Source organism: Dendrobates tinctorius, unplaced genomic scaffold (genome assembly GCF_039654945.1).
Source record: "Dendrobates tinctorius isolate UK_male_01 unplaced genomic scaffold, ASM3965494v1 ptg000014l, whole genome shotgun sequence".
NCBI classification, from domain to species: Eukaryota; Metazoa; Chordata; class Amphibia; order Anura; family Dendrobatidae; genus Dendrobates; species Dendrobates tinctorius.
The window spans coordinates 8,560,559-8,585,468 of record NW_027361682.1 but is presented as its reverse complement, the minus strand read 5'-3'; the positions used below and the strand labels follow the sequence as shown (position 1 = coordinate 8,585,468).

General features: G+C 43.7%; 1 protein-coding gene and 1 long non-coding RNA gene across 2 annotated transcripts in view; one reads left to right on the top strand and one right to left on the bottom strand.

The window, feature by feature from the left end:
* LOC141070868 (uncharacterized) overlaps window positions 1–2,741 on the top strand; it is a 30,204-nt gene extending 27,463 nt beyond the window's left edge. Inside the window, exon 3 of the long non-coding RNA XR_012226672.1 lies at window positions 2,401–2,741. This is a non-coding gene — a long non-coding RNA (uncharacterized lncRNA). The remainder of the gene's footprint in view (window positions 1–2,400) is intronic.
* Window positions 2,742–2,845: 104 nt separating this feature from the next.
* Window positions 2,846–23,292, bottom strand: LOC141070852 (oocyte zinc finger protein XlCOF8.4-like). Its single transcript, XM_073559578.1, has 7 exons — window positions 23,229–23,292; window positions 22,859–23,008; window positions 22,550–22,729; window positions 22,344–22,467; window positions 22,163–22,260; window positions 20,832–20,922; window positions 2,846–4,198 (listed from the first exon to the last, which is right to left on the bottom strand). Exons 1-7 carry the CDS (start codon window positions 23,253–23,255, stop codon window positions 3,360–3,362), a joined length of 1,509 nt encoding a protein of 502 aa, XP_073415679.1. The 5' UTR covers window positions 23,256–23,292; the 3' UTR covers window positions 2,846–3,359.
* Between the last annotated feature and the right edge of the window lie 1,618 nt (window positions 23,293–24,910).

Below are 24,910 nucleotides of genomic sequence, written 5' to 3'. Positions count from 1 at the left end.
TGCTGGAGGTTGTTTCGTGACATTTTTGCGTGTTAGTACCTGCCTTCCTTCCCTATATTCTTCTTAACCCTTTATGAGTGTTGCATGTAAGTTGCTTTTAGTTATACCTGTTTATCTAACGTGTGTTTATACAGTAACCTATCTGACCCAGGTCTCCTGGGTCAGCTTAGGGCATGTCAGGGGCATAGTAAAGTTGGAGCGCAGCGCCAAAAGGGCGCAGCACCAGCAAAATCATACCAGCGTACGACCAGCACACAGTCAGCGTACCCAACGCTAAATATAGGGTACACTGATCGCATGCAGCGTCATGCAATCAGAGGAACTTACCAGAGGGGGGGGGGGCGGCTGGGGGCGGGGCTTAGCGGCGGCCCTGCGCTACGCCCGAAAACGCTAGTGTGAAACTAACCTTAATTATACAAAATGCAGGACAGTACAAAAACAATACGGAAAATTTGTACATAATGTTAATATCAAAATATGACTAATTATTCAACTCCCATAATGCCTATGCATTCCCAACTTGATTAGGATTATTGGTTAAAATGAGCATGAAAGGTCCTTTTTCTTTAATATCCCCCTGAGGAAGCTAAAAATACTATGCGGAACGCTCATTGAAGTTTTATTATTCTTTGTCTTGGTGACTGCTATTTGGCTACATATGGGTAAAAGTGCAATATTAGGGATATGACTCACTGACAATTATAGTGTTTGGATTCTTTTGGATTCAAAGTCTGCAAATTGAGATTCTGGCTTGGCTTTTATCCTAAGTCATGTGACAAGGCTCGTTAAAGGGTCAACACTGACTTTTAGGCTATGTGCCCATGGTGCGTGTTAAAACGCACACCAAAAACCGGACTCCTTCCCAGAAATCGCGCGTTTTTTTCCCGCGCGATTTCACCACGATTATGATCGCGATTTTGCCGCGATTTTCGCGTGCGATATCCAAGCACTTTCCAAGCGATTTGAAGCATCGCTTGGAAAGTGATTGACAGGTTGGTCACACTCGTCAAACATAGTGTTTGACAAGTGTGAGCAGCTTTTTACTATTGAGGCTGCCTATGCGGCATCAATAGTAAAAGATAGAATGTTAAAATGCTAAAAAAAAAATAAAAAATCGGGGTATATTTACCTTCCGGCGTCCCGCGCTGCCATCCCGGGCCTCAGCGTTCCCAGTAATGCCTTGCGAGACCTGTGATGACGTTGGTCTCGTGTTGCTATAGCGATCTCGCGAGACCGCTAGAGTCACGCGAGACTACGTCATTACAGGGCCTTGCCGCAAGGCATTACTGGGACCGCTTAGGCTGGGAATGCAGCGCGGGACGCCGGAAGGTAAATATACCCCGATTTTTTATTTTTTATTCTTTTTTTACAGGGGTATGGTACCCAGGGCCTGGAGGACAGTCTCCTCTCCTCCACACTGTGGGTACCAACCGCACATGAGACGCTTAACTTCGCGCATGGTGGGCATAGCCACATGCGGGAAGTAAATGATTCTCATGCATTCCTATGGGTGCGGAATCGCGGCAATTCTTTGCGATTCCGCACAAAGAATGAGCATGCTGCGATTTTTTTCTGCGATGCGATTCCGCCGCGGAAAAAAGCGCAGCATTAGCACAGCATGTGCGGCATGCCATAGGAATGCATGGGGGGCGTTCTGTGCACGATTTTTAAACGTTTTCGCTGCGTTTTCGTGCCGAAAATCGCGGCAAAAACGCTTAAAAATCGCTATGTGGGCACACAGCCTTAGGATTGCTACTTCCAATAGGTGGCACTAGAGTTCTAGTCCTCTTCCTCTCTGATGAGACAATTTGCATATTTCCCAGAGCAGCATTGCAGCTTAAAGTCTCCTAATCTTGGCATGCTTAGCATGTCTATCTCCGCAAGGAGAAACAATACTTCTTGGATGTCGGTCAGACGCCTCTCACACAGCCAAACCAGATCTCACACTTTGCACTGACGAGGGGCAGTACCCGAAACACAGTGTCTGCAAATTGAGATTCTGGCTTGGCTTTTATCCTAAGTCATGTAACAAGGCTCGTTAAAGGGTCCACATTGACTTTTAGGATGGCTACTTCCAATAGGTGGAACTAGAGTTCTAGTCCTCTTCCAATCTGAAGAGACAACTTGGATTCTTTTGGATATTCATGTTATAGACCATGCTCTTGGCGCATTGTTTATCCCTAGAATATTTCTGCTGCATGTTCTTCCATTGGGACCCTCACCAGCATCCGTAGAAATTTATCAAATAATTCCCAACACATGCTGATCCCTGGCACTGGGAAGACAGGAAACCATTCAGTTGAGGCGATCTTAGTGATAAACTATTTTATCCTTCTTAATTATAGAATCTACTATAACCTCCAACTGGCTAATGTCTCATTCACATGTCATTTTTTTCAGGTACGAATAAAACTGACCGTGTCTCATCAGGTATTTTGGTCACAGTTTCTTCAGAGTTTTATCAAAGATTCCCTACCTTACCCTATCTAACAGTCAATTAAAATCAGACCACAATCGGATGGCATCAGAGTGCTGACTGATTTTTCTTACAGACTCATACACTTTCTTTGCTCATTTTGATCCAAAATTCAAAACAATATCAGACATGTGTCCAAGATTTTGCTCAAACTGCTCGGTCCATGAAGAATTATGGACATGTGAATTGCTCCATTCACTATTGCAGGTATGAGTGCTATCAGTGAGAACCACAAAACACTCGAACGCAACACTAGGATTGACATTTCTGAGACTGACCCCGTAATATCACCCATTTTGACAATTTTGCTTAGAAGACACATTGCAGAAAATAGAGCAGTGGCAGAGACTCAATGCTGGACCAGGGGACTGTGAGTACAGGACAGGTTTTTTTTAATTTAAAACAAACTGCAGCTTAGAAACCGGCTTTTGGAATCCGAAAAGCCCATTAAGAATCATTCTGAGGAACACCAGTGGACATTCAAGAAAACTTCTGTCAAAAACAACACCGGTGTCTCTATCAAGTTGCCCATTTAGTGTATGGGTGAGTTATCTAGATTCCATTTGCATTTTAATGATCAGTGCTTATTGATCATTTCCAATATTCCCGAATCATCAGTTAATGCTTTAAGTTGCTTTCCATTCCTCATCTATAACATATGACTTTACTTTCACTGTAACTGATGTTTGTACCTTGTACAATTTGCCAATAGTAATAAAAAAGAAAAACAATGGTTACTTCCCTATGAGAGTGCAGCAAAAATTGGGTTTTGATTAAAACATTTCCCACATTCTAAACATGAAAATATTTTTGATCCCGTGTGGATAATTGGATGTCTAAGAATATTTGATTTAGATATAACACATGTCCCACGTTGGGAACACTAAAATGGCTCCATTGTGTGAATTTTCAGATGTGTAACAAGATTTCTTTTCTTTAAAAAACATTTCCCACACACCGAACATAATAATTGCTTCTCCCCTGTGTGAGTTTTCTGATGTTTAGCAAGATCATATTTCCGAGAACAACATTTCCCACATTCTGGGCATGAAAATAATTTCTCCCCTGTGTGAATTCTTTGATGTCTAGCAAGAGTTGATTTGTCTGCAAAACTTTTTACACATTCTGAACATGAAAATGGCTTCTCCCCTGTGTGAATTCTCTGATGTGAAGCAAGATTATATTTCTTTTTAAAACACTTCCCACATTCTAAACATAAAAATGGCTTATCCCCTGTGTGAATTCTCTGATGTGTAACAAGATTTGTTTTCTGATTAAAACATTTCCCACATTCTGAGCATGAAAACAGTTTTTCCCCTGTGTGAATTCTCAGATGTGCAACGAGATTTGTTTTCTTATTAAAACATTTCCCACATTCTGAACATGAAAATGGCTTCTCCCCTGTGTGAATTCTCTGATGTATAGCAAGACTTGTTTTGTCTGGAAAACATTTACCACATTCTGAGCATGAACATGTCTTCTTTCTTGCGTGATGCCTTTGAAGTTTACCATCCCTTTGGTTATTTTTATTTGGTTTAAAAGTCTGTGATGAATGAGTAGAAAGAACCCATTGAAAGGGATCAGATGATACATCTATGCTGTGAAGGGCTGGAGGAATATCTTGGATAATGACACTCTCTTCATATGGATCTGGTGTGATACTACGGTCATCTTCATTTACATCTGAAAATATATGTTCCTTTGAGCTCCTGGTACAGTCGTCTGCCAAAAATTAAACCATTCATATTATTCAATAACAATGCCTATTAGGTATATATTAATTTTATTCACTATTTAACTAATTTAGTTAATATATCCAAACTTATATGCTAAAACACTTCACAGAACAAATCCAATTGGAGTAATAATAAAAAGTAACCTTTATTCTATACAATTAAAATAGGAATACATTAATGAATAATATTAAAATAATTTTTTGACTCAGTAGTCTCAAAAATAAATGTAGGTCAGGATTATGAGTAATGAAGGATTTTTCACCACATTTAGTCCCAATATATCTTACTCAGGATTGTTTACTTTTATAGGAACAAACCTTCCAGATATAACTGTCTAGTAGCACAATTTGTTGAGGGCTTGTCAATACATTCACTATGGTCTGTTTCGGTCATCACACTGCCATATTAACAATTTCATTACCCCATGGCATGGAGGCGATCAGCCTGTGGCACTGCTGAGATGATATGGAAGCCCAGGTTGCTTTGATAGCAGCCTTCAGCTCTTCTGCATTGTTGGGTCTGGTGTCTCTCACCTTCCTCTTGACAGTACCCCATACATTCTCTATGGGATTAAGTTCAGGCGAGTTATCACTCAAGCACAGTGATACTGTTGCTTTTATACAAGGTATTGGTACTTTTGGCAGTGTGTACAGGTTCCAAGTCCTGCTGGAGAATTAAATTTCCATTTACAAAAAAATTGTCGTTTGAGGGAAGCATGAAATGGTCTAAAACTTTCTGGTAGACAGCTGTGCTGACTTTGGTCTTCATAAAACACAGGGGAACAACCACGGCAAATGACATGGCTCCCCAGACCATCACTGATTGTGGAAACGTCACACTAGACCTCAAGCAGCTTGGATTATGGGCCTCTCCACTCTTCCTCCAGACTTTGGGACCTTGATTTCAAAATGAAATGCAAAATTTACTTTCCTTGTGGAGTGTGTCAATGACTGCCTTCTGGACTTCTGTCAAGTCAGCAGTGTTCCCCATGATTGTGGAGCCTACTGGAACAGACTAAGGGACCATTTTAGATGCTTAGGAAGCAGGTGTTTTTTGTTAATTTTTTTAATTTACTGAGATAATGACTTTTGGGTTTTCATTGGCTGTAAGCCATAATCATCGACACTAACAGAAATAAACACTTGAAGTAGATCACTCTGTTTGTAATGACTCTAATATATGAGTTTCACTTTTTGTATTTAAGAACTGGAATAAATTAACTTTTTGATGATATTCTAATTTTGTGAGAAGCACCTGTATATAAGTGAATAATCACTGATAAATATTAATTATAATCGGAACATCAAGAACGTCTCCAAACTAAGATATGTTACTACCTCATCTCTCTAAACTGTGTTGCAATTACAATAACAATATATTCTTTAGAATCCATAAAAAATTTGATTGAAAATGTTGCTTTGGTAAACCTCTGAAACGAAAGATGAATATCAATGAGGAATAGGTGAATTTGGTGGATATACAGTGGACATGGAAAGTATTCAGACCCCTTTCAATTTTTCACTCTTTGTTTAATTGCAGCTATTTGGTAAATTCAAAAAAGTTCATTTTTTTCTCATTAATGTACACACTCTTCCTTGCAGATCCTCTCCAGTTCCGTCAGGTTGGATGGTGAACAGCCATTTTCAGGTCTCTCCAGAGATGTGAATTGGGTTTAGGTCAGGGTTCTGGCTGAGCCAGTCAAAAATGGTGACAGAGTTGTTCTGAAGTCACTCCTTTGTTATTTTAGCTGTGTGCTTAGAGTCATTGTCTTGTTGGAAGGTGAACCTTCAGCTAACTCTGAGCTCCCGAGCACTCTGGAAGAGGTTTTCATCCAGGATATCTCTGTACTTGACTGCATTCATGTTTCTTTCAATTGGCAACCAGTCGTCCTGTCCATGCAGCTGAAAAACATCCCCATAGCATGATGCTGCCACCACCATGTTTTACTGTTGGGATTGTATTGGGCAGGTGATAAGCAATGCCTGGTTTTCTCCACTCATACCGCTTAGAATTATCACCAAAAGGGTCTATCTTCATCTCATCAGAAGACCAGAGAATCTTATTTCTCATAGTCTGGGAGTTCTTCATGTGTTTTTTTTAACAAATTCTATGCAGGCTTTTATATGTCTGGCACTGAGGAGAGGCTTCCATCGGGCCACACTGCCATAAAGGCCCGACTGGTGGAGGGCTGCAGTGATAGTTGACTTTATGGAACTTTCTCCCTTCTCCCTACTGCATGTCTGGAGCTCAGCCACAGTGATCTTGGGGTTCTTTTGTACCTCGCTCACCAAGGCTCTGTCCCACGATTACTCAGTTTGGCTGGATGGCCAGGTCTAGGAAGACTTCTGGTGGTCCCAAACTTCTTCCATTTAAGGATTATGGAGGCCACTGTGCTCTTAGGAACTTTGAGTACTGCAGAAATTCATTTGTAACCTTGGCCAGATCTGTGCCTTGCCACAATTCTGTCTCTGAGCTCCTTGGCCAGTTCCTTTGACCTCATGATTCTCATTTGGTCTGACATGCACTGTCACCTGTGAGGTCTTATATAGACAGGTGTGTGCCTTTCCATATCAAGTCCTATCAGTTTAATTAAACACAGTTGGACTCCAATGAAGGAGTAGAACCATCTCAAGGAGGTTCACAAGGAAATGGACAGCATGTGACTTAAATAGGAGTGTCTGAGCAAAGGGTCTGAATACTTATGACCATGTGATATTTCAGATTTTCTTTTTTAATAAATTTGCAAAAATTTCTACATTTCTCTTTTTTCGTCAAGATGGGGTGCAGGGTGTACATTAATGGGAAAAAAACCTCCTGAATTTACCAAATGGCTGCAATGAAACAAAGAGTGAAAAATTTGAAGGGGTGTGAATACTTTCAGTACCCACTGTATGTGTTGATTTTTGTATAAACAGACACAATATTTGACTATAGGCAACTTATCCATATCTTTTGAAAAAATAAAAAAATCGAGAGGAATAAATTGTGCAAGTTCAATACAAGATGAAAATTATATCTATCATGAAGGACAAAAAGAGAATTCTACATTTAAATATGGCCACTGGACACCTGGGAGGCCTAGTAGGGATTAATGAAGCACGAAAATGAGAGTAATTCATTAATCCCCAAAGGACTACACAAACGATGTCTATGGATCCATCTGCACTTTTCTGGAGTAACAACTGATCCCAGATGACTTATGGGAGTGCATCCCACCTCTACTGCTTGAAATTGTAAATCAAAGGAATTCTCAGAATACATATCAAGGATATGCCTGGATAGAGTAGTCTCTTCCTTCCATCTTATATATCTTATCTTTATTTATTTTACTCATTTACGCTTCCACAATGCTTTACAAACATTATTGGCACTGTCCCCATTCTCACAATCTAGATTCCCTAGCAGTATGATCTTGGAGTGTGGGAGGAAACCGAAAACTCATGCAAACAAGCAGAGAACATACAAACTCTTAGCAGATTTTGTCCTTGGAAGTATTTGAACCCAGAACCCCAGCGCTGCAAAGCTGCAGTGCTAACCACTGAGCCACCAAGCTGCCCTATATGATCCAGAATACGCCTTGTAACCTCCCTTTTAGTCTATGAAGTTTTGTTGACATTAATAAGTGTCCATATAGACTACACATTTTGTTGGGTAGTATGCATTGCAGCCTGCAGCTGTCTGCTTAGCTTTTGCTGATTTTTAATTGTAGGTGGGACCCCACATTATTTTTTGGGGGGTTCATCCATTTTAATAACCAGTGAAGGCTAAGTATACAGCTGTAAGCTGATATTAGTATACTGGGAAGCTCCATGTGTATAACCCCCTTCCCAGCCGCAAGCTGTCAACTAGCCCTCTGCTGGTTAATAAAATTTAGGGAGATCCACAACATTTTTTTCTTTAATTTATTGATTTATTAATTAAATAAATGTACAGTAAGCTACACACGCACTGTACTAATTATATATGTCACTGACTTCTTTATATCTATTCTATGTATATATACAGTGGGGAAAAAAAGTATTTAGTCAGTCAGCAATAGTGCAAGTTCCACCACTTAAAAAGATGAGAGGCGTCTGTAATTTACATCATAGGTAGATCTCAACTATGGGAGACAAACTGAGACAAAAAAATCCAGAAAATCACATTGTCTGTTTATTTTTCATTTTATTTGCATATTATGGTGGAAAATAAGTATTTGGTCAGAAACAAGCAATCAAGATTTCTGGCTCTCACAGACCTGTAACTTCTTTTTTAAGAGTCTCCTCTTTCCTCCACTCATTACCTGTAGTAATGGCACCTGTTTAAACTTGTTATCAGTATAAAAAGACACCTGTGCACACCCTCAAACAGTCTGACTCCAAACTCCACTATGGTGAAGACCAAAGAGCTGTCAAAGGACACCAGAAACAAAATTGTAGCCCTGCACCAGGCTGGGAAGACTGAATCTGCAATAGCCAACCAGCTTGGAGTGAAGAAATCAACTGTGGGAGCAATAATTAGAAAATGGAAGACATACAAGACCACTGATAATCTCCCTCGATCTGGTGCTCCACGCAAAATCCCACCCCGTGGGGTCAGAATGATCACAAGAACGGTGAGCAAAAATCCCAGAACCACGTGGGGGGACCTAGTGAATGAACTGCAGAGAGCTGGGACCAATGTAACAAGGCCTACCATAAGTAACACACTACGCCACCATGGACTCAGATCCTGCAGTGCCAGACATGTCCCACTGCTTAAGCCTGTACATGTCCGGGCCCGTCTGAAGTTTGCTAGAGAGCATTTGGATGATCCAGAGGAGTTTGGGGAGAATGTCCTATGGTCTGATGAAACCAAACTGGAACTGTTTGGTAGAAACACAACTTGTCGTGTTTGGAGGAAAAAGAATACTGAGTTGCATCCATCAAACACCATACCTACTGTAAAGCATGGTGGTGGAAACATCATGCTTTGGGGCTGTTTCTCTGCAAAGGGGCCAGGACGACTGATCCGGGTACATGAAAGAATGAATGGGGCCATGTGTCGTGAGATTTTGAGTGCAAACCTCCTTCCATCAGCAAGGGCATTGAAGATGAAACGTGGCTGGGTCTTTCAACATGACAATGATCCAAAGCACACCACCAGGGCAACGAAGGAGTGGCTTCGTAAGAAGCATTTCAAGGTCCTGGAGTGGCCTAGCCAGTCTCCAGATCTCAACCCTATAGAAAACCTTTGGAGGGAGTTGAAAGTCCGTGTTGCCAAGCGAAAAGCCAAAAACATCACTGCTCTAGAGGAGATCTGCATGGAGGAATGGGCCAACATACCAACAACAGTGTGTGGCAACCTTGTGAAGACTTACAGAAAACGTTTGACCTCTGTCATTGCCAACAAAGGATATATCACAAAGTATTGAGATGAAATTTTGTTTCTGACCAAATACTTATTTTCCACCATAATATGCAAATAAAATGAAAAAAAAAACAGACAATGTGATTTTCTGGATTTTTTTTTCTCAGTTTGTCTCCCATAGTTGAGGTCTACCTATGATGTAAATTACAGACGCCTCTCATCTTTTTAAGTGGTGGAACTTGCACTATTGCTGACTGACTAAATACTTTTTTTCCCCACTGTACATATACAGTGGGGCAAAAAAGTATTTAGTCAGTCAGCAATAGTGCAAGTTCCACCACTTAAAAAGATGAGAGGCGTCTGTAATTTACATCATAGGTAGACCTCAACTATGGGAGACAAACTGAGAAAAAAAAATCCAGAAAATCATATTGTCTGTTTTTTTTTCATTTTATTTGCATATTATGGTGGAAAATAAGTATTTGGTCAGAAACAAGCAATCAAGATTTCTGGCTCTCACAGACCTGTAACTTCTTCTTTAAGAGTCTCCTCTTTCCTCCACTCATTACCTGTAGTAATGGCACCTGTTTAAACTTGTTATCAGTATAAAAAGACACCTGTGCACAACCTCAAACAGTCTGACTCCAAACTCCACTATGGTGAAGACCAAAGAGCTGTCAAAGGACACCAGAAACAAAATTGTAGCCCTGCACCAGGCTGGGAAGACTGAATCTGCAATAGCCAACCAGCTTGGAGTGAAGAAATCAACTGTGGGAGCAATAATTAGAAAATGGAAGACATACAAGACCACTGATAATCTCCCTCGATCTGGTGCTCCACGCAAAATCCCACCCCGTGGGGTCAGAATGATCACAAAAACGGTGAGCAAAAATCCCAGAACCACGCGGGGGGACCTAGTGAATGAACTGCAGAGAGCTGGGACCAATGTAACAAGGCCTACCATAAGTAACACACTACGCCACCATGGACTCAGATCCTGCAGTGCCAGACGTGTCCCACTGCTTAAGCCTGTACATGTCCGGGCCCGTCTGAAGTTTGCTAGAGAGCATTTGGATGATCCAGAGGAGTTTTGGGAGAATGTCCTATGGTCTGATGAAACCAAACTGGAACTGTTTGGTGGAAACACAACTTGTCGTGTTTGGAGGAAAAAGTATACTGAGTTGCATCCATCAAACACCATACCTACTGTAAAGCATGGTGGTGGAAACATCATGCTTTGGGGCTGTTTCCCTGCAAAGGGGCCAGGACGACTGATCCGGGTACATGAAAGAATGAATGGGGCCATGTATCGTGAGATTTTGAGTGCAAACCTCCTTCCATCAGCAATGGCATTGAATATGAAACGTGGCTGGGTCTTTCAACATGACAATGATCCAAAGCACACCGCCAGGGCAACGAAGGAGTGGCTTCGTAAGAAGCATTTCAAGGTCCTGGAGTGGCCTAGCCAGTCTCCAGATCTCAACCCTATAGAAAAACTTTGGAGGGAGTTGAAAGTCCATGTTGCCAAGCGAAAAGCCAAAAACATCACTGCTCTAGAGGAGATCTGCATGGATGAATGGGCCAACATACCAACAACAGTGTGTGGCAACCTTGTGAAGACTTACAGAAAACGTTTGACCTCTGTCATTGCCAACAAAGGATATATCACAAAGTATTGAGATGAAATTTTGTTTCTGACCAAATACTTATTTTCCACCATAATATGCAAATAAAAGGAAAAAAAAACAGACAATGTGATTTTCTGGATTTTTTTTTCTCAGTTTGTCTCCCATAGTTGAGGTCTACCTATGATGTAAATTACAGACGCCTCTCATCTTTTTAAGAGGTGGAACTTGCACTATTGCTGACTGACTAAATACTTTTTTGCCCCACTGTATATTCATTCTATTCTGACTTGTTAAGTTGTGATTTTACTGTATTTGGCTAATGAAAGTTTTCAAGGAGATGGGTATGTAAAAATTGGACAGAACACTCAGGGTCCGTGTGCAGTGCGATTTTTTTTTTCTTGCACCCATGAGCAGGGTCTCATAGAAAAACATTAGTCAGAGCGCAATCCAATTTTTCATCCATTTTAAACGCAGATGAGTATGAGCCCTAATGCTGAGGCTTTAGCTCCTATATCTAAAGCTGTGGATCAATTTATCTAATCGACTTTATGGAGACTACCAATACATTTGTGCTTTTCCATCAACGGTATGAGGGTTATTTATATTGACTCGTGTAAAAGCCAAGGGTGGAAAATGCAGCAGCTACTGGTAAATTTCAAAAATAAAAATAGATACCAATTAAAGTAAAATTAATTGAGACATCAGTAGGTTAAATGTTTTTGAATATCCATATTGAATCAGAGCCCCATATAATGCTGCATACAGTTCATGATGGCCCCATAAGATGTTCCACACAAAATACACCCCATATAATGCTGCACAAAGGTTAATAATGGCCCCATAAGATGCTCCATAGATTATGCCCCCATAAGATGCTCCATACATTATGCCCCCATATGCTGCTGCAATTTAAAAAAAATGGCATACTCACCTCTCATCGCTGGTCACCAGGTGCCGGTGTCCTGAGCAGGCGGTGACACTAGCGCGTTATGGGGGACAGGTGCCGGTGTCACCGCTGGCTCAGGACCCCGGCACTGGCAATATTCACCTGTCCCAGCTCCATCGCTGAAAATCTCGGCTTATACGCGAGTATATACGGTATTTCTTTTGTTGCAGGAGGCTCCTCAGAGGTGGGCATTCACTATCCCTCATGAGTCTGCAGAGCTGTTATCTCTGGAAATGATTAAACTCTTACAGACAAGGCCAACTTTCATTTTTCCATTTCATGTTTTATCCTGACTTTCTTAAAAAAAGCCATAACTTTTTTTTTAATTTTCCATTGCCATAGAACTAGAAAAGCTTTTTACTGTTGAATGAGTTATAATTTTCTATACCTTTACAATAATAATTATTTTCACTTTACATATAATGTGCTGGAAACCTGGGAACAAAATTCCAAGATTGGAAAAATAGTTAAAAAAAAACAAAAACTTTCGTTTCTTTGCCACTGCATCCAATGAAAAGTAAAAACCACATGTTTTTAAGATAAATACGATTATGGCTCTGCGAATCTCTTATTTTAGTGATTTAAAGAAATTCATAAATGTTGAAATCAGTTAACTTATTCTGAAAAGCATAACCATAAACGGTTTTATTACGTGTTCATTTTTTGGGCTCTCCCACTAAAACATGTGCCCATTTAGCAAGCTGTACAGTGTGCAAAAGAGAACGCTCTCAGCCTCCTATATATCGTACACACTGCACTCTTGCCATCCTATATCACATACAGACCGCACTCTCGGTCTCCTATAATACATACTTTCTATAAGAAGCTGAGAGTGTGGTATGTACAGTATATAGGATGCCGATATTGTGGTATGTGTGGCATATTGACCTCATATATGACATGCAGACTGTCAGCCTCCTATTACGCCCCCTATAAGACAGAGTGTCAGCCTCCTATTACGCCCCCTATAAGACAGACTGTCGGCCTCCTATTAAGCCTCCTATGAGACATGCAGACTGTTGGCCTCCTATTAGGCCCCCTATAAGACATACAGAGTGTCGGCCTCCTATTAGGCCCCCTATAAGACATACAGACTGTGGCCCTCTTAGATACTGTACAGACCGCACTCTCTGCCTGTGTACGGCAAACAGGAGGATGATAGTGTGGCCTGTACAATCGGTATATAGGCCTCATATGACATATTAGGCCATATAAGAGTGTGATGTGTGTGTATCTTATATACATTAGGAGGCACTGGCAGATTGTGACCTGTGATTCTGCATCATGTCATGTGTATGAGCAGGGTCGGTTTTAGGCAAAGTGGGGCCCTAGGCCAATTTTAAAATGGGGCCCCAAATACTAACATATTGCACATAACAGAAGCATTTCGGTTGTAGTTACATGTGCTGAGTTCATTTAGCTGATTGAGTGTGATCTACAATATTGAAGTCGTTCAACACTTGTTTCCCGGCCTCGTTCCACCGAAAGAATGATGGGGACAGAACAATCACTAATGGATCAATCTGTCCCCATAGAATATCATGTTATCAGCAGCACATCTACAGTTTACACCCCATAGTCCTCCATATAATATATTGTCCCCCATAGTCCTCCATACAGTATAATACACTCCTCAGTCCTTCATACATGAAAATACACTGCTCAGTCCTCCATATAGTTTACTACACTCCTCATAGTGCTCCATATAGTATAATACATCGCCAGTCATCCATGAAGTACAATTCACTTCCCATAGTATAATGCACCCCATAGTTCTTCATATAGTATAATGTATTCCCCATAGTCCTCGATAAAGTATAATGCAGCCCACATATAATATAATGTAGCCACCCCATAGCGCATAATGCCGCCACCCCACAGAGAATAATGCAGCCCTGCCATACAATATAATGTAACCCCCATAGAATATAATGCAGCCCCCCTCTTAGAGTATAATGCAGCCAACCCTTAGAGCATAATGTAGCCACCCCACAGAATACAATGTAACCCCCCATAGAATATAATGCAGCCCCCCTCATATAGTATAATGCAGCCCCTCCATAGAATATATGGCAGCCCCTTATATAGTGTAATGTAGCACCTCCATAGAATACAATGTAGCCCTCCTCATATAGTATAATGCAGCCCCAATAGAATATAATGTAGCCCCCTCATAAAGTATAATAAAGCCCCCCTACAATATAATCTAGCCCCCATAAAATATAATGCAGCCCCCCGTAGAATACAATGTAGCCTCCTCATATAGTATAATGTAGCCCCTTCATAGAGTATGATGTGATCACCCCCATAGAATATAATAAAGATAATACAGCCCCCCCATAGAATATAATGTAGCCCCAAATAGACTATAATACAGCCCACCTCCCCATCGAATATAATGTAGCCCCCCATATAACACAGCCTCCCCCATAGAATATAATGGATATTGTACCCCCCATGGTATATAACACAGCCACATAGTATATAACAGCCCCACATGGTATACAGCACAGCACCATGGTATACAGCACAGCCCCCCATTGGTATACAGCACAGCCCCCCATTGGTATACAGCACAGCGCCATGGTATACAGCACAGGCCCACATGGTATATAGCACAGCATCACATGGTATACAGCACAGCCCCCATTGGTATACAGCACAGCCCACATGGTATAAAGCACAGGCCCACATAGTATAAAGCACAGCCTCATGGTATATATCACAGCATCACATGGTATACAGCAGAGCCCCCCATTGGTATACAGCACAGCCCCCCATTGGTATACAGCACAGCCCCCCATTGGTATACAGCACAGCCCCCCATTGGTATATAGCACAGCCCCACATGGTAAAAAGCACAGGCCCACATGGTAAAAAGCACAGCCCCACATGGTATATAGGACAGCATGACATGGTATACAGCACCATATGGTATACAGCACCATGGTATACAGCACAGCCCCACATGATATACAGCACAGGCCTCCTCATCCTCTGTATCCCTCCTGCCTCTTCCTCCTCTGGACCCCTCTGGCCTCCCCTTCCTCCTCCGGACCCCTTTGGCCTCCTCTTCCTCCTCTGGACCCCTCTTCCCTCCTCTTCCTCCTCCGGACCCCTCTGGCCTCCTCTTCCGGACCCTTCTGGCCTCCTCTTCCTCCTCCGGACCCCTCTGGCCTCCTCTTCCGGACCCTTCTGGCCTCCTCTTCCTCCTCCGGACCCCTCTGGCCTCCTCTTCCTCCTCCTGACCCCTCTGGCCTCCTTTTTCTTCTACGGACCCCTCTGGCCTCCTCTTTCTCCTCTGGACCCCTCTGGCCTCCTCTTCCTCCTCCGGACCCCTCTTCCTCCTCCGGACCCCTCTGGCCTCCTCTTCCTCCTCTGGACCCCTTTGGCCTCCTCTTCCTCCTCTGGACCCCTCTGGCCTCCTCTTCCTCCTCCGGACCCCTCTTCCCTCCTCTTCCTCCTCTGGACCCCTCTGGCCTCCTCTTCCTCTTCCGGACCCCTCTGGCCTCCTCTTCCTCCTCTGGACCCCTCTTCCGTCCTCTTCCTCCTCCGGACCCCTCTTCCCTCCTCTTCCTCCTCCGGACCCCTCTTCCCTCCTCTTCCTCTTCTGGACCCCTCTGGCCGCCTCTTCCTCCTCCGGACCCTTCTGGCCTCCTCTTCCTCCTCCGGACCCCTCTGGCTTCCTCTTCCTCCTCTTCCTCCTCCGCACCCCTCTGGCCTCCTCTTCCTCCTCCGGACCCCTCTGGCCTCCTCCAGACCCCACTGGCCTCCTCTTCCTCCTCCGGACCCCTCTGGCCTCCTCTGGACCCCTCTTCCCTCCTCTTCCTCCTCCGCACCCCTCTGGCCTCCTCTTCCTCCTTCAGACCCCTCCGGCCTCCTCTTCCTCCTCCGGACCCCTCTGGCCTCCTCTTCCTCTTACGGACCACTTTGGCCTCCTCTTCCTCGTCCGGACCCCTCTTCCCTCCTCTTCCTCCTCCGGACCCCTCTGGCCTCTTCTTCCTTCTCCTGACCCCTCTGGCCTCCTCTTCCATGGAGACTCTTTGTTGCCCCTCCTCTCCAGAGACACAGACCACCCATCACCCACTCACTCTAGACTCTACTCACCGGACCGGAGCAGAGTAGGAGCAGGAGCAGCAGCAGGGAGAGCAGAGCTCGGCGGCGTCCTCTTGTCTCACATGCTGGCTGCTACGCTATTAGTCAGCCAGCAGCCAGCTACAGAGCCGGAAAGCAGAGTGCGGGGCGTGTCACCGCCCATCAAAAACAGCGACGTCACGCGGCAAGGTCCTGGGGCTGAGTGAGTCATCAGAGAGAGCCAGAGCCAGCAAGGGGCTCGCCCGACGCCACGTCAGCGCCTCAGACGGGGGTATGCCGGGCCCCCGCTGCCTCGCGCGTCCCTTCAATTCATGGGACGCGCTTTTAAAGGGCCCACACACTTAAAGGGGCAGCATTTTTAAAGGGCCCACAGCGACCCTCGGGGCCCACCGGGCATTTATCCGGTACCCCGCCAGGCCAGACCGAGTCTGTATGAATATATCATAGCACATATCAGGCTGTGTGCACACGCTGCGGAAAAGGTGCGGATTCATCCGCGCGGATTTTGTACAATCCGCAGGTGAAACCGCAGGTCAAAAGACCTGCGGTTTTACCTGCGGATTGCTCTGCGGTTTTGCCCTGCGGTTTTTCATCTCCTCAATGGAGGAGATGGCAAACCGCAGGAGAATCCGCAGAAAGAATTGACATGTCTATGAATATACAGAAAACCACGAAAAAAACACCAATGTTACAATACTAAAAAGTAAGTAACAGGTACACTCCCCTAGCAATATTTCAAACACCAAGGAAAAAGGAGCAATAATACCTCTATAGAGTGGTATCAAAAATAGAATATTTTTATTATTTATTCAGTATTTTAAAAACAATAAAAATTCATCACATAGACGAAGATAACAATTGTGGAATACATCCAGACAGAAAAATCTGAGGCGACAGAATTACTTGTAAGGACCTGGTAGAACAACACCCAATTTCTATATCCAAGCCATAGGAGCCATTGTTATATACACAGGGATGTATCTATTGCATATGGCAACCAGTGTACTTTCTTATGTGTAGTGTCCTGCAAGCTTATCTTGCTAGTAAGTGCCAACAAACGGTCACACAGTCAGTAGTGAACCGGGCTATAAAGACAAAAGCAAAAAGAAAGAAAAAGGGGGGGGGGTCATACCACAGTAAGTCCACTGTGCCGTCAGAAATCGCAGCCCCAAAGCGCGTTTCGCGTGGGCTTCCTCCGTGGGCTGCCTGAGGAAGCCCACGCAAAATTGTTTTTAAAAATATTGAATTAATAATAAAAATATTCTATTTTTGATACCACTCTATAGAGGTATTATTGCTCCTTTTTCCTTGGTTTTTGAAACAATGTAAGGGGCTGCATATTGCATCTTCGTCTAAAGGCCCCCATTCATCGCCACTGGAAAATTTTAATGTTTGCATTTTATCTTAGCCTCTAACCCAGCTATTTTATACCATTCAAATTCACTAAACTGCCACAGTTTCCTTACAAACTCTAGTGTACAGCTTCACTTAATTAACTCTTTACCCCCAAGCGTGGTTTGCATGTTAATGACCGGGTCAATTTTTACAATACTGACCACCGCCGGAGCCCACCTCAAAGCAGGGGATCGTTACCGATGACGTACTATTCAGTCATCGGTAAGGAAGGGGTTAAAAATGAACATTTCACTTTTCTTCACAAAAAAAATTACTTCAGGTCCAATTTTTTTTATTTTACCAAGGGTAACAGGAGAAATTGGACTGCAAAAGTTATTGTGCAATTTGTCCTGAGTACGCTGATACCTGTTATGTGGGGGGGAACCACTGTTTCAGCACATGGCAGAGCTCAGAAGGGAAGGAGCGCCGTTTGACTTTTTCAATGCAGAATTGGCTGGAATTGAGATTGGACGCCATGTTGCGTTTGGAGAGCCCCTGATGTGCCTAAACAGTGGAAACACCCCAATTCTAACTCCATCCCTAACCCCAACACACCCCTAACCCTAATCTCAGCCCTAACCCTAGCCCTAACCCTAGCCCTAATGGGAAAATGGAAAAAGTGTTATTGCACTTTTTGTTTGGCGGTATGATGATAAAGCATTGTTTTTTTTTCCTTGTTTTTTTTGTTAAGGGATCCACTAAAGGGGTTAACTAGTGGGACAGTTTTATAAGGCGGGTCATTACGGACGCAGTGATACTAAATATGTGTATTTTTATTGTTTGTTATTGTTATTTACAAAAAAAAGATTTATTTTTTTATTTATTTAGGAATTTTTTATAAATTATTTTTATACATTTTTTTTTTTTTTTTTTTTTTTTTACACTTTATTATATTGTTCCGGGGGGGACATTACTATAAAGTGTCAGATCGCTGATCTAACACTTTGCAGAGCACTGTGGCAGATCAGCGATCTGACAGGCACTGAGAGGAGACCCTCTGAGCAACGCGAACACATCGCATTGCTCTGAGGGTCTTAGGGAAGCGCGCAGGGGCGCAATTCTTCCCTACGTCCCCGGTTAATGTGCCGGGGGCAGCCCGTGACCGTCCCTGGCACATAGTTTTGGGTGTCAGTTGTGATAATCAGCTGATACCTGGCCGCGATTTCCGGCGCTCCCCCCCCGTGAGCGCCCCTGATCGGCTATGACGTACTATTCCGTCCTTGGGAATTAAGTCCCAGGGCACATAGATGGGATAGTACGTCATATGGCAGAAAGGGGTTGACTCTTCTGTTAATCTCTCCTTGACCCTCCTGTCATACTTAGCTCAGCTCCCTCACTAGGCTCTGCTGTACCGTTTAACAATTCCACATACGGCTCTGTTACATACTATGCCCCATCACTAAGTGTACTCAGATTTGATACTATTTCGACCTTCCTTCATCAGTCTTTCTACACGGACCCCCTCCAGCTTCCTAGTGGAGTCAACATTTCCAGTTGAGTCTCTACAGTCTCTGTTCCTTCTACTGGATTAAGTAATAAACTACTGTAATCTGTTTGTAATACATTACAGCTGCAGGCTTTGATCCACCTCTCACCACCTGGAGACATTTCTCTAAGTTGATATCCAGTTGGGTACAAAAGATTGGATTTTAAAATCACATTTCTGGTGGCCAAACATAGCTCAAGATGACAGAGACAGTGGCATCCGTGCTGGGGCCTGTACTTGTTATTACTACTATGATTGTCGACTGATGCAGATTGACTATTTAGTAATCCTGTTCTACTCCTGGAGCTTGTGGCTCTGGCCAGTGTAGAAGCTTTGGGGTTATATTCCGTTAGTTACTGCTTCTACCTGCTGCCAGCCCTAGGTTGGGCTGCTCACTATTTAAGCTCCTGAAAACCAATTCCCACTGCCAGTTATAACCTAAATCGCTCTGGTTGGGTATCACAGATCCTGTGTCTCAGAGGATATTCCTGTTTTTGAGTTTGGCTTCCATACTGACATTTCTCCTGCCTGACAATTTTGTATCTACCCATACCTCCTGGTTCTGAGCTGACTCCCTGACAATTCTTCCTGCAACCTTGCACCAGCGAACAGCAGCTTTCTATATGGCCCCAGTCTAGGTGTATATGTGTAAGTGTAGATCCATGTACAGCAATTAAAGGGGAGAAGGACAGGGCAACCCCTGGGATCTGAAAAATGGATTAACTCGTTCCAAGCCTGTTCAAAGTAGCCATCTTAAAAGCTGTCAAGTGACCATGAAGAATGCCCCCATGCTTCTCTTCTTAAGTCAATAGACCTAAATAATTTCCCTAGGAGTCTCCCTGTTATCTCAGTCTTCTAATCCTTTTCCTGAATTCAAGTTAAAACCCCGTCACACACAGCGATCTCGCCAGCGAGATCGCTGACTTTGTGACGCCACAGCGATCTCGCCAGCGACATCGCTGTGTGTGACATGGATCAGCGACCGGCCCCCCTGCCGGGTATCGCTGATCGTGCAGGATCGTCCTGGGCCGTTGTTTGATCGTTGGTCTCCCGCTGGCCAGCGCGCATCGCTGCGTGTGGCAGCGGGAGAGCAACAATCAGCGACGCTGCACGCTGGTTTCCAACGTAAACAGCGGGTATCTAGTAGCTGCGCGGCTCTTAGATACCCGCTGTTTACATTGGAAACCAGCTTCCTCGCTGGTCCTGATTGCTGGAGGGGCTGTCTATGAGATAGCTCACCAGCGATCAGCTATGTCCCAGCGATACCATCCACGTCGGATCGTTGGTGGGATCGCTGGGACATTGATACGTGTAACGGGGCCCTTAGAGTAAAATAAATGTAAAGAGATCTGGAGTACAATTATTATATCTCAAGGATTAGAAAAACTATGGTCCGGAGTACAATAAAATAATAAGGCACATTCACCTTATAATTAGAACCACTTCAGCCTCTCAATGACCTCAATGGTAACCAATGCATCGCTGCTGTGAACAGTGATAGGAGAGAGCAACCACAATTCCTTACATCCAGAACACAATGTATGGAGATTAACTTTCTCTTTTTATTCTGAAAATCATAATTTCAATTTCGTCTAATGAAATTTTGCATAAACAATGCAATAAAAATAAAAAACAAATATGAAAATGCTGAGTAATACACCCTAAAAATTCAGCATATAATTATATCAGCATCTGGTGAATAAAATCTGTGACTTTTCTGTATTTAGTGGTCACTACTCACCTGTGCGGATATCTGTAGGAATCTCCTCTTTACACCGCTCATCACCCCTCATATATGTCTCTGTAGTATTAATATGGGTCAGGTCTTCACCCTAAAACAAGTATTGTAAAAGTAACAGACAGATGGAAAAGGTGCAAGAAAGAAGAGAAAAGATTATAAATTAACAAAACGACCACAAATAACATGGCAGCAGTAGTTATCACATAGCGGCTGGTCTCCAATATAAATCCAACCTGTTGGCTCCTAATTCTAACCAGCAGTCTCCACAACTAGAAAATTGTGAGAAGATCCAGACAACATCTAATGTCTATGCTCAGCTTTATTCTGTCATCTCCACCAAGTATAAAACAAATACTGAATCGCTACGTTATTAGAGACACCCATGTGGTAGAGTATTAAACCTCTGTGGCCATCAGAGTCTCAGCAATTTGTGGTTGTTGATTACACTTAGGGCAGAGACACACTGGCGTATTTCTCGTGCGATAATTGCATCGCACTGAACGGACTGGCCAGCGCCTCTCCTGACCGGAGCATGACAGCGTTATGGATTACTATGCAGCTGTCAAGCTCAGGTCAGGAGAGCAGACAGCCAGTGCGAGTTTTACAATGCGATTCTCGGACGAATAATTCGGCAGTGTGACTCTGCCCTTAGTGTAGAATTGTTGGCCTACGAAGACAGGATATTTTTTTTACAAAACCTTGTAGCATGGGGCATTGTCCTTCTACCACAGGGTAAACAGCTGCCATGTAGCGATGAACTTCGTCATCCACAATGCTTAAATAAGATCTACTTCACAGACAACCATCTATGAGTATCAGAGGACTCAGGATGTGCGCAGAAAACATTCCCCGAACCATTAATCCATCTTCACCAGTCTGAAATGATCAGTTCACTCAAATTTCCTATTCTATCATGGATTCTGTTGCATTTTGCATTAATTGTGCACCTCGTGATTCTAAGAATGGTTCTTGATGTTTTCTTTGAAGAGTTGTTAACATCCACATGAAAAATTGTTTGTATAAATCTCACAAAGCTGGCAGTTTCTAAAATATTGGTCCTGACCCTAGCACCGATGACTGTGCCTCAGATCACTCTTGTTTTTCATTGTAATGTTGACTCTCACTGAAAAATGATCACTTCATTTTCTGCTGCACTCCCGAGGACATTGGTTTAATTTCCATATACGGAAACTCTAATTAAAAACAACTGGTGTATGTTATAAAATGGTCATTCTGCGTATAATACTGGTGGATAAGCAAGACTGACCACAAGACCTTCACAGCTTCTACACATCATAGGGGAGATCTCATGACACCTTCTCTCCATCTACCTGATGATCCTGAGGAACATCGGGATCTTCTTGTTTACAGTCCTGTGGAAGAAGAGGACGGGGACATCTCTCTGGTGTTGTCCTCTCACTGGATAGATCTGGAGGAAACACATACAGGGACTGAATTCATTCTATACATACAGATAATTATAGGCCGTGTGTATTTAGTCCTGTCTATTACCTGGTGGTGTGAGGGGCTGGGGATCCTCCATCATGACGTCCTTGTACAGATCTTTGTGTCCTTCTAAATACTCCCACTCCTCCATGGAGAAATAGACGGTGACATCCTGACACCTTATAGGAACCTGACACATACAATGATACCGTCATCCCCCGATCCCTCCATAGCGTTACTGTATAATGTCCCAGCATTCCCAGCAGTGTCACCTCTCCAGTCAGCAGCTCAATCATCTTGTAGGTGATTTCTAGGATCTTCTGGTCATTGATGTCCTCATATATCAGGGGGGGAGGTGGAGGCCCCATGATTGGGCTCAGGGGTGTTCCCCATCCCTCAGACACAGGGGCCTGACAGCGCTCCCTAGAGGTTTTCTTCACTACTGTGTAATCCTGGTTATGGAGAGACACATTAATAAATCTCACTACAGACATTTCCACAGTCCTCTCCTCTCCAGTTCTGTCCATCTGTTATTCCCATAGATAAGAATGATGGAATGTGACGTCATCAGAATCTCTCACCTCTCCAGTAAGCCGGAAGAGGATCTCTAGGGTGAGGTGTAATATCCTCTCCGCCATCTTGTCCCTGTCCCTCTCCATCCTTGTAGGGTCACTCAGGAGAACTCTCTTATATAGAAGATCTCCACTGAGAGGATCCGATATTGTAGGGACCTGAATGGGAGAAGATGACGATGTAACATCATAAAGATCCCATGTAAGAAATCTCCAGAGCTGTTACCGGCTTCACATGATCACTACATCCAGTCATGGCCCCGTCCTGCCCCCGGTATAACACACAGTCCCATTATAGGCACACACAGAGATTTATCCCAGTCTCAGCACTGAGGGGGTTAATGTCCTCGCCCAGTAATGGGGAATCTCCAGCACCTACCTCCACCTGCAGAGCCGCACACCACATATATGGCTGTTCTGTGCGCACAGGACCTGTGATGAGGTCACAGGAGGGGAGGAGTCAGGGGTCACATGATCAGATGGCACATCATGTTTTTTGTATACACATTGGCCTAATTGTAATTATTATCTCTCGGTGATCGGGGGAGATTTGTTACATAATGTAGCTTTCCACAATGTGTTTGCAGTCTCTATTACTCATTCAGTATGGCATTCAGCGCAAGAAACACATAAGAGTATTTTTTATGTCACCAACATGTGGATTTTAAGTATTTGACATATATGAAGATGCTATAGATTTTTTTGGATGTACCGAGCAACTTTATTTTTCTTGAACATGTTTTCTGGCGGTCAGACGTATTTGAAATGGCTCCTGTAAAGAACGTCCACCTTGCAGTACCACCTGGTGTCACTAATATGTCAGGGTGTCACACTGTACAGTTGTAAGAATGTGAGACAAGACGGAGTCAGCGGTGTGCGGTGCCCTTTAAGGCCGGAACTATCTGGGCTGTCACCAATGCTAGCGTGGGAGATTTCCTCTGGGTTGGAGGATCCATTCGGTCAGACAGCAGGGGGCACGGGGTACTTAAGGGGGCCTGAGCGTGGGAATGGGTCAGACTTGGCGGGAAGGTGACAGGACATAGTTGACCCCCTTTCCCCACTCCTACTGACGACTCCCGTTTTCAGACCTCCGTGTGCTGACTTAGAGATTACTGTTATGATTGGGTCACCGTGGAGGAAAGCAAGACCAAGCTAAGCCACAGAAAACCAGAGAGGTTGGTAACTAAGTGGATTGCAGACCCCTGATTCTATCCACACAACTAGCAGTAGCCGTGGAGCGTACCTACGATGATTCTAGACGCCTCGACACAGCCGGAGAACTAAATAAGCCTAAAGCAAGAAAGGGGAAATCAAAAATACCCCAAGCAGACCCCAAAGGAATAGATAGCCCCCAAACATATATTGTCGGTGAGACAAGATGAAAACACAAACGCAGGTAGGAAAATATGCTGAGCAAATGATGGGGCCCACACTAACTAGACAGGACAGGAAAGGAAAGACACTGTCTGCAATCTCGCAAAAAATGTCCAACACGTCTGATAGAAAAATACTGAAGTCACTCGACTTCGCCCACTATATCAGCACTCTGGCATATTCTGAAAGCAGAGCAAAGAGAGGCCAATCTAATAAGGGTGTGGGGATGTGACTCGCTCAGGTGCAGCGGGAGACAATCAGGAGACCGGTTCTTCCAAAGTTCATGAGGTTTATTTCTGTCATAAACCATAAAACAGCATATCACCAAAAATAGCCTCTAGCTTAGGCAAACAAAACATAAACCTTCGTGGTTGCAGACTCAGACCGCGAGTCTCAGCACATGCTGGGAGGTGTAGTCCTCCCCACATACAGCTCCCTGGTTCAGGAGCAGGCCACATTATAAGGCTGTAGCCACACCCACGTTCCCAGCAGCTGACTGGTCACATGACTGTGACCTCACCACAGGTCCTTCAAACAAAAACAATAATATCTGGTACGCTTTACTTCTGCCTTACATTATGGAGATAAGCCATTTATGAGACACATATCTCCCATCAATTACACGACCCTTAGCCCTGCCACATACCTCCCCCCTTTGCCTAAAGCCGTGGGGCTTGGCACTTTCAC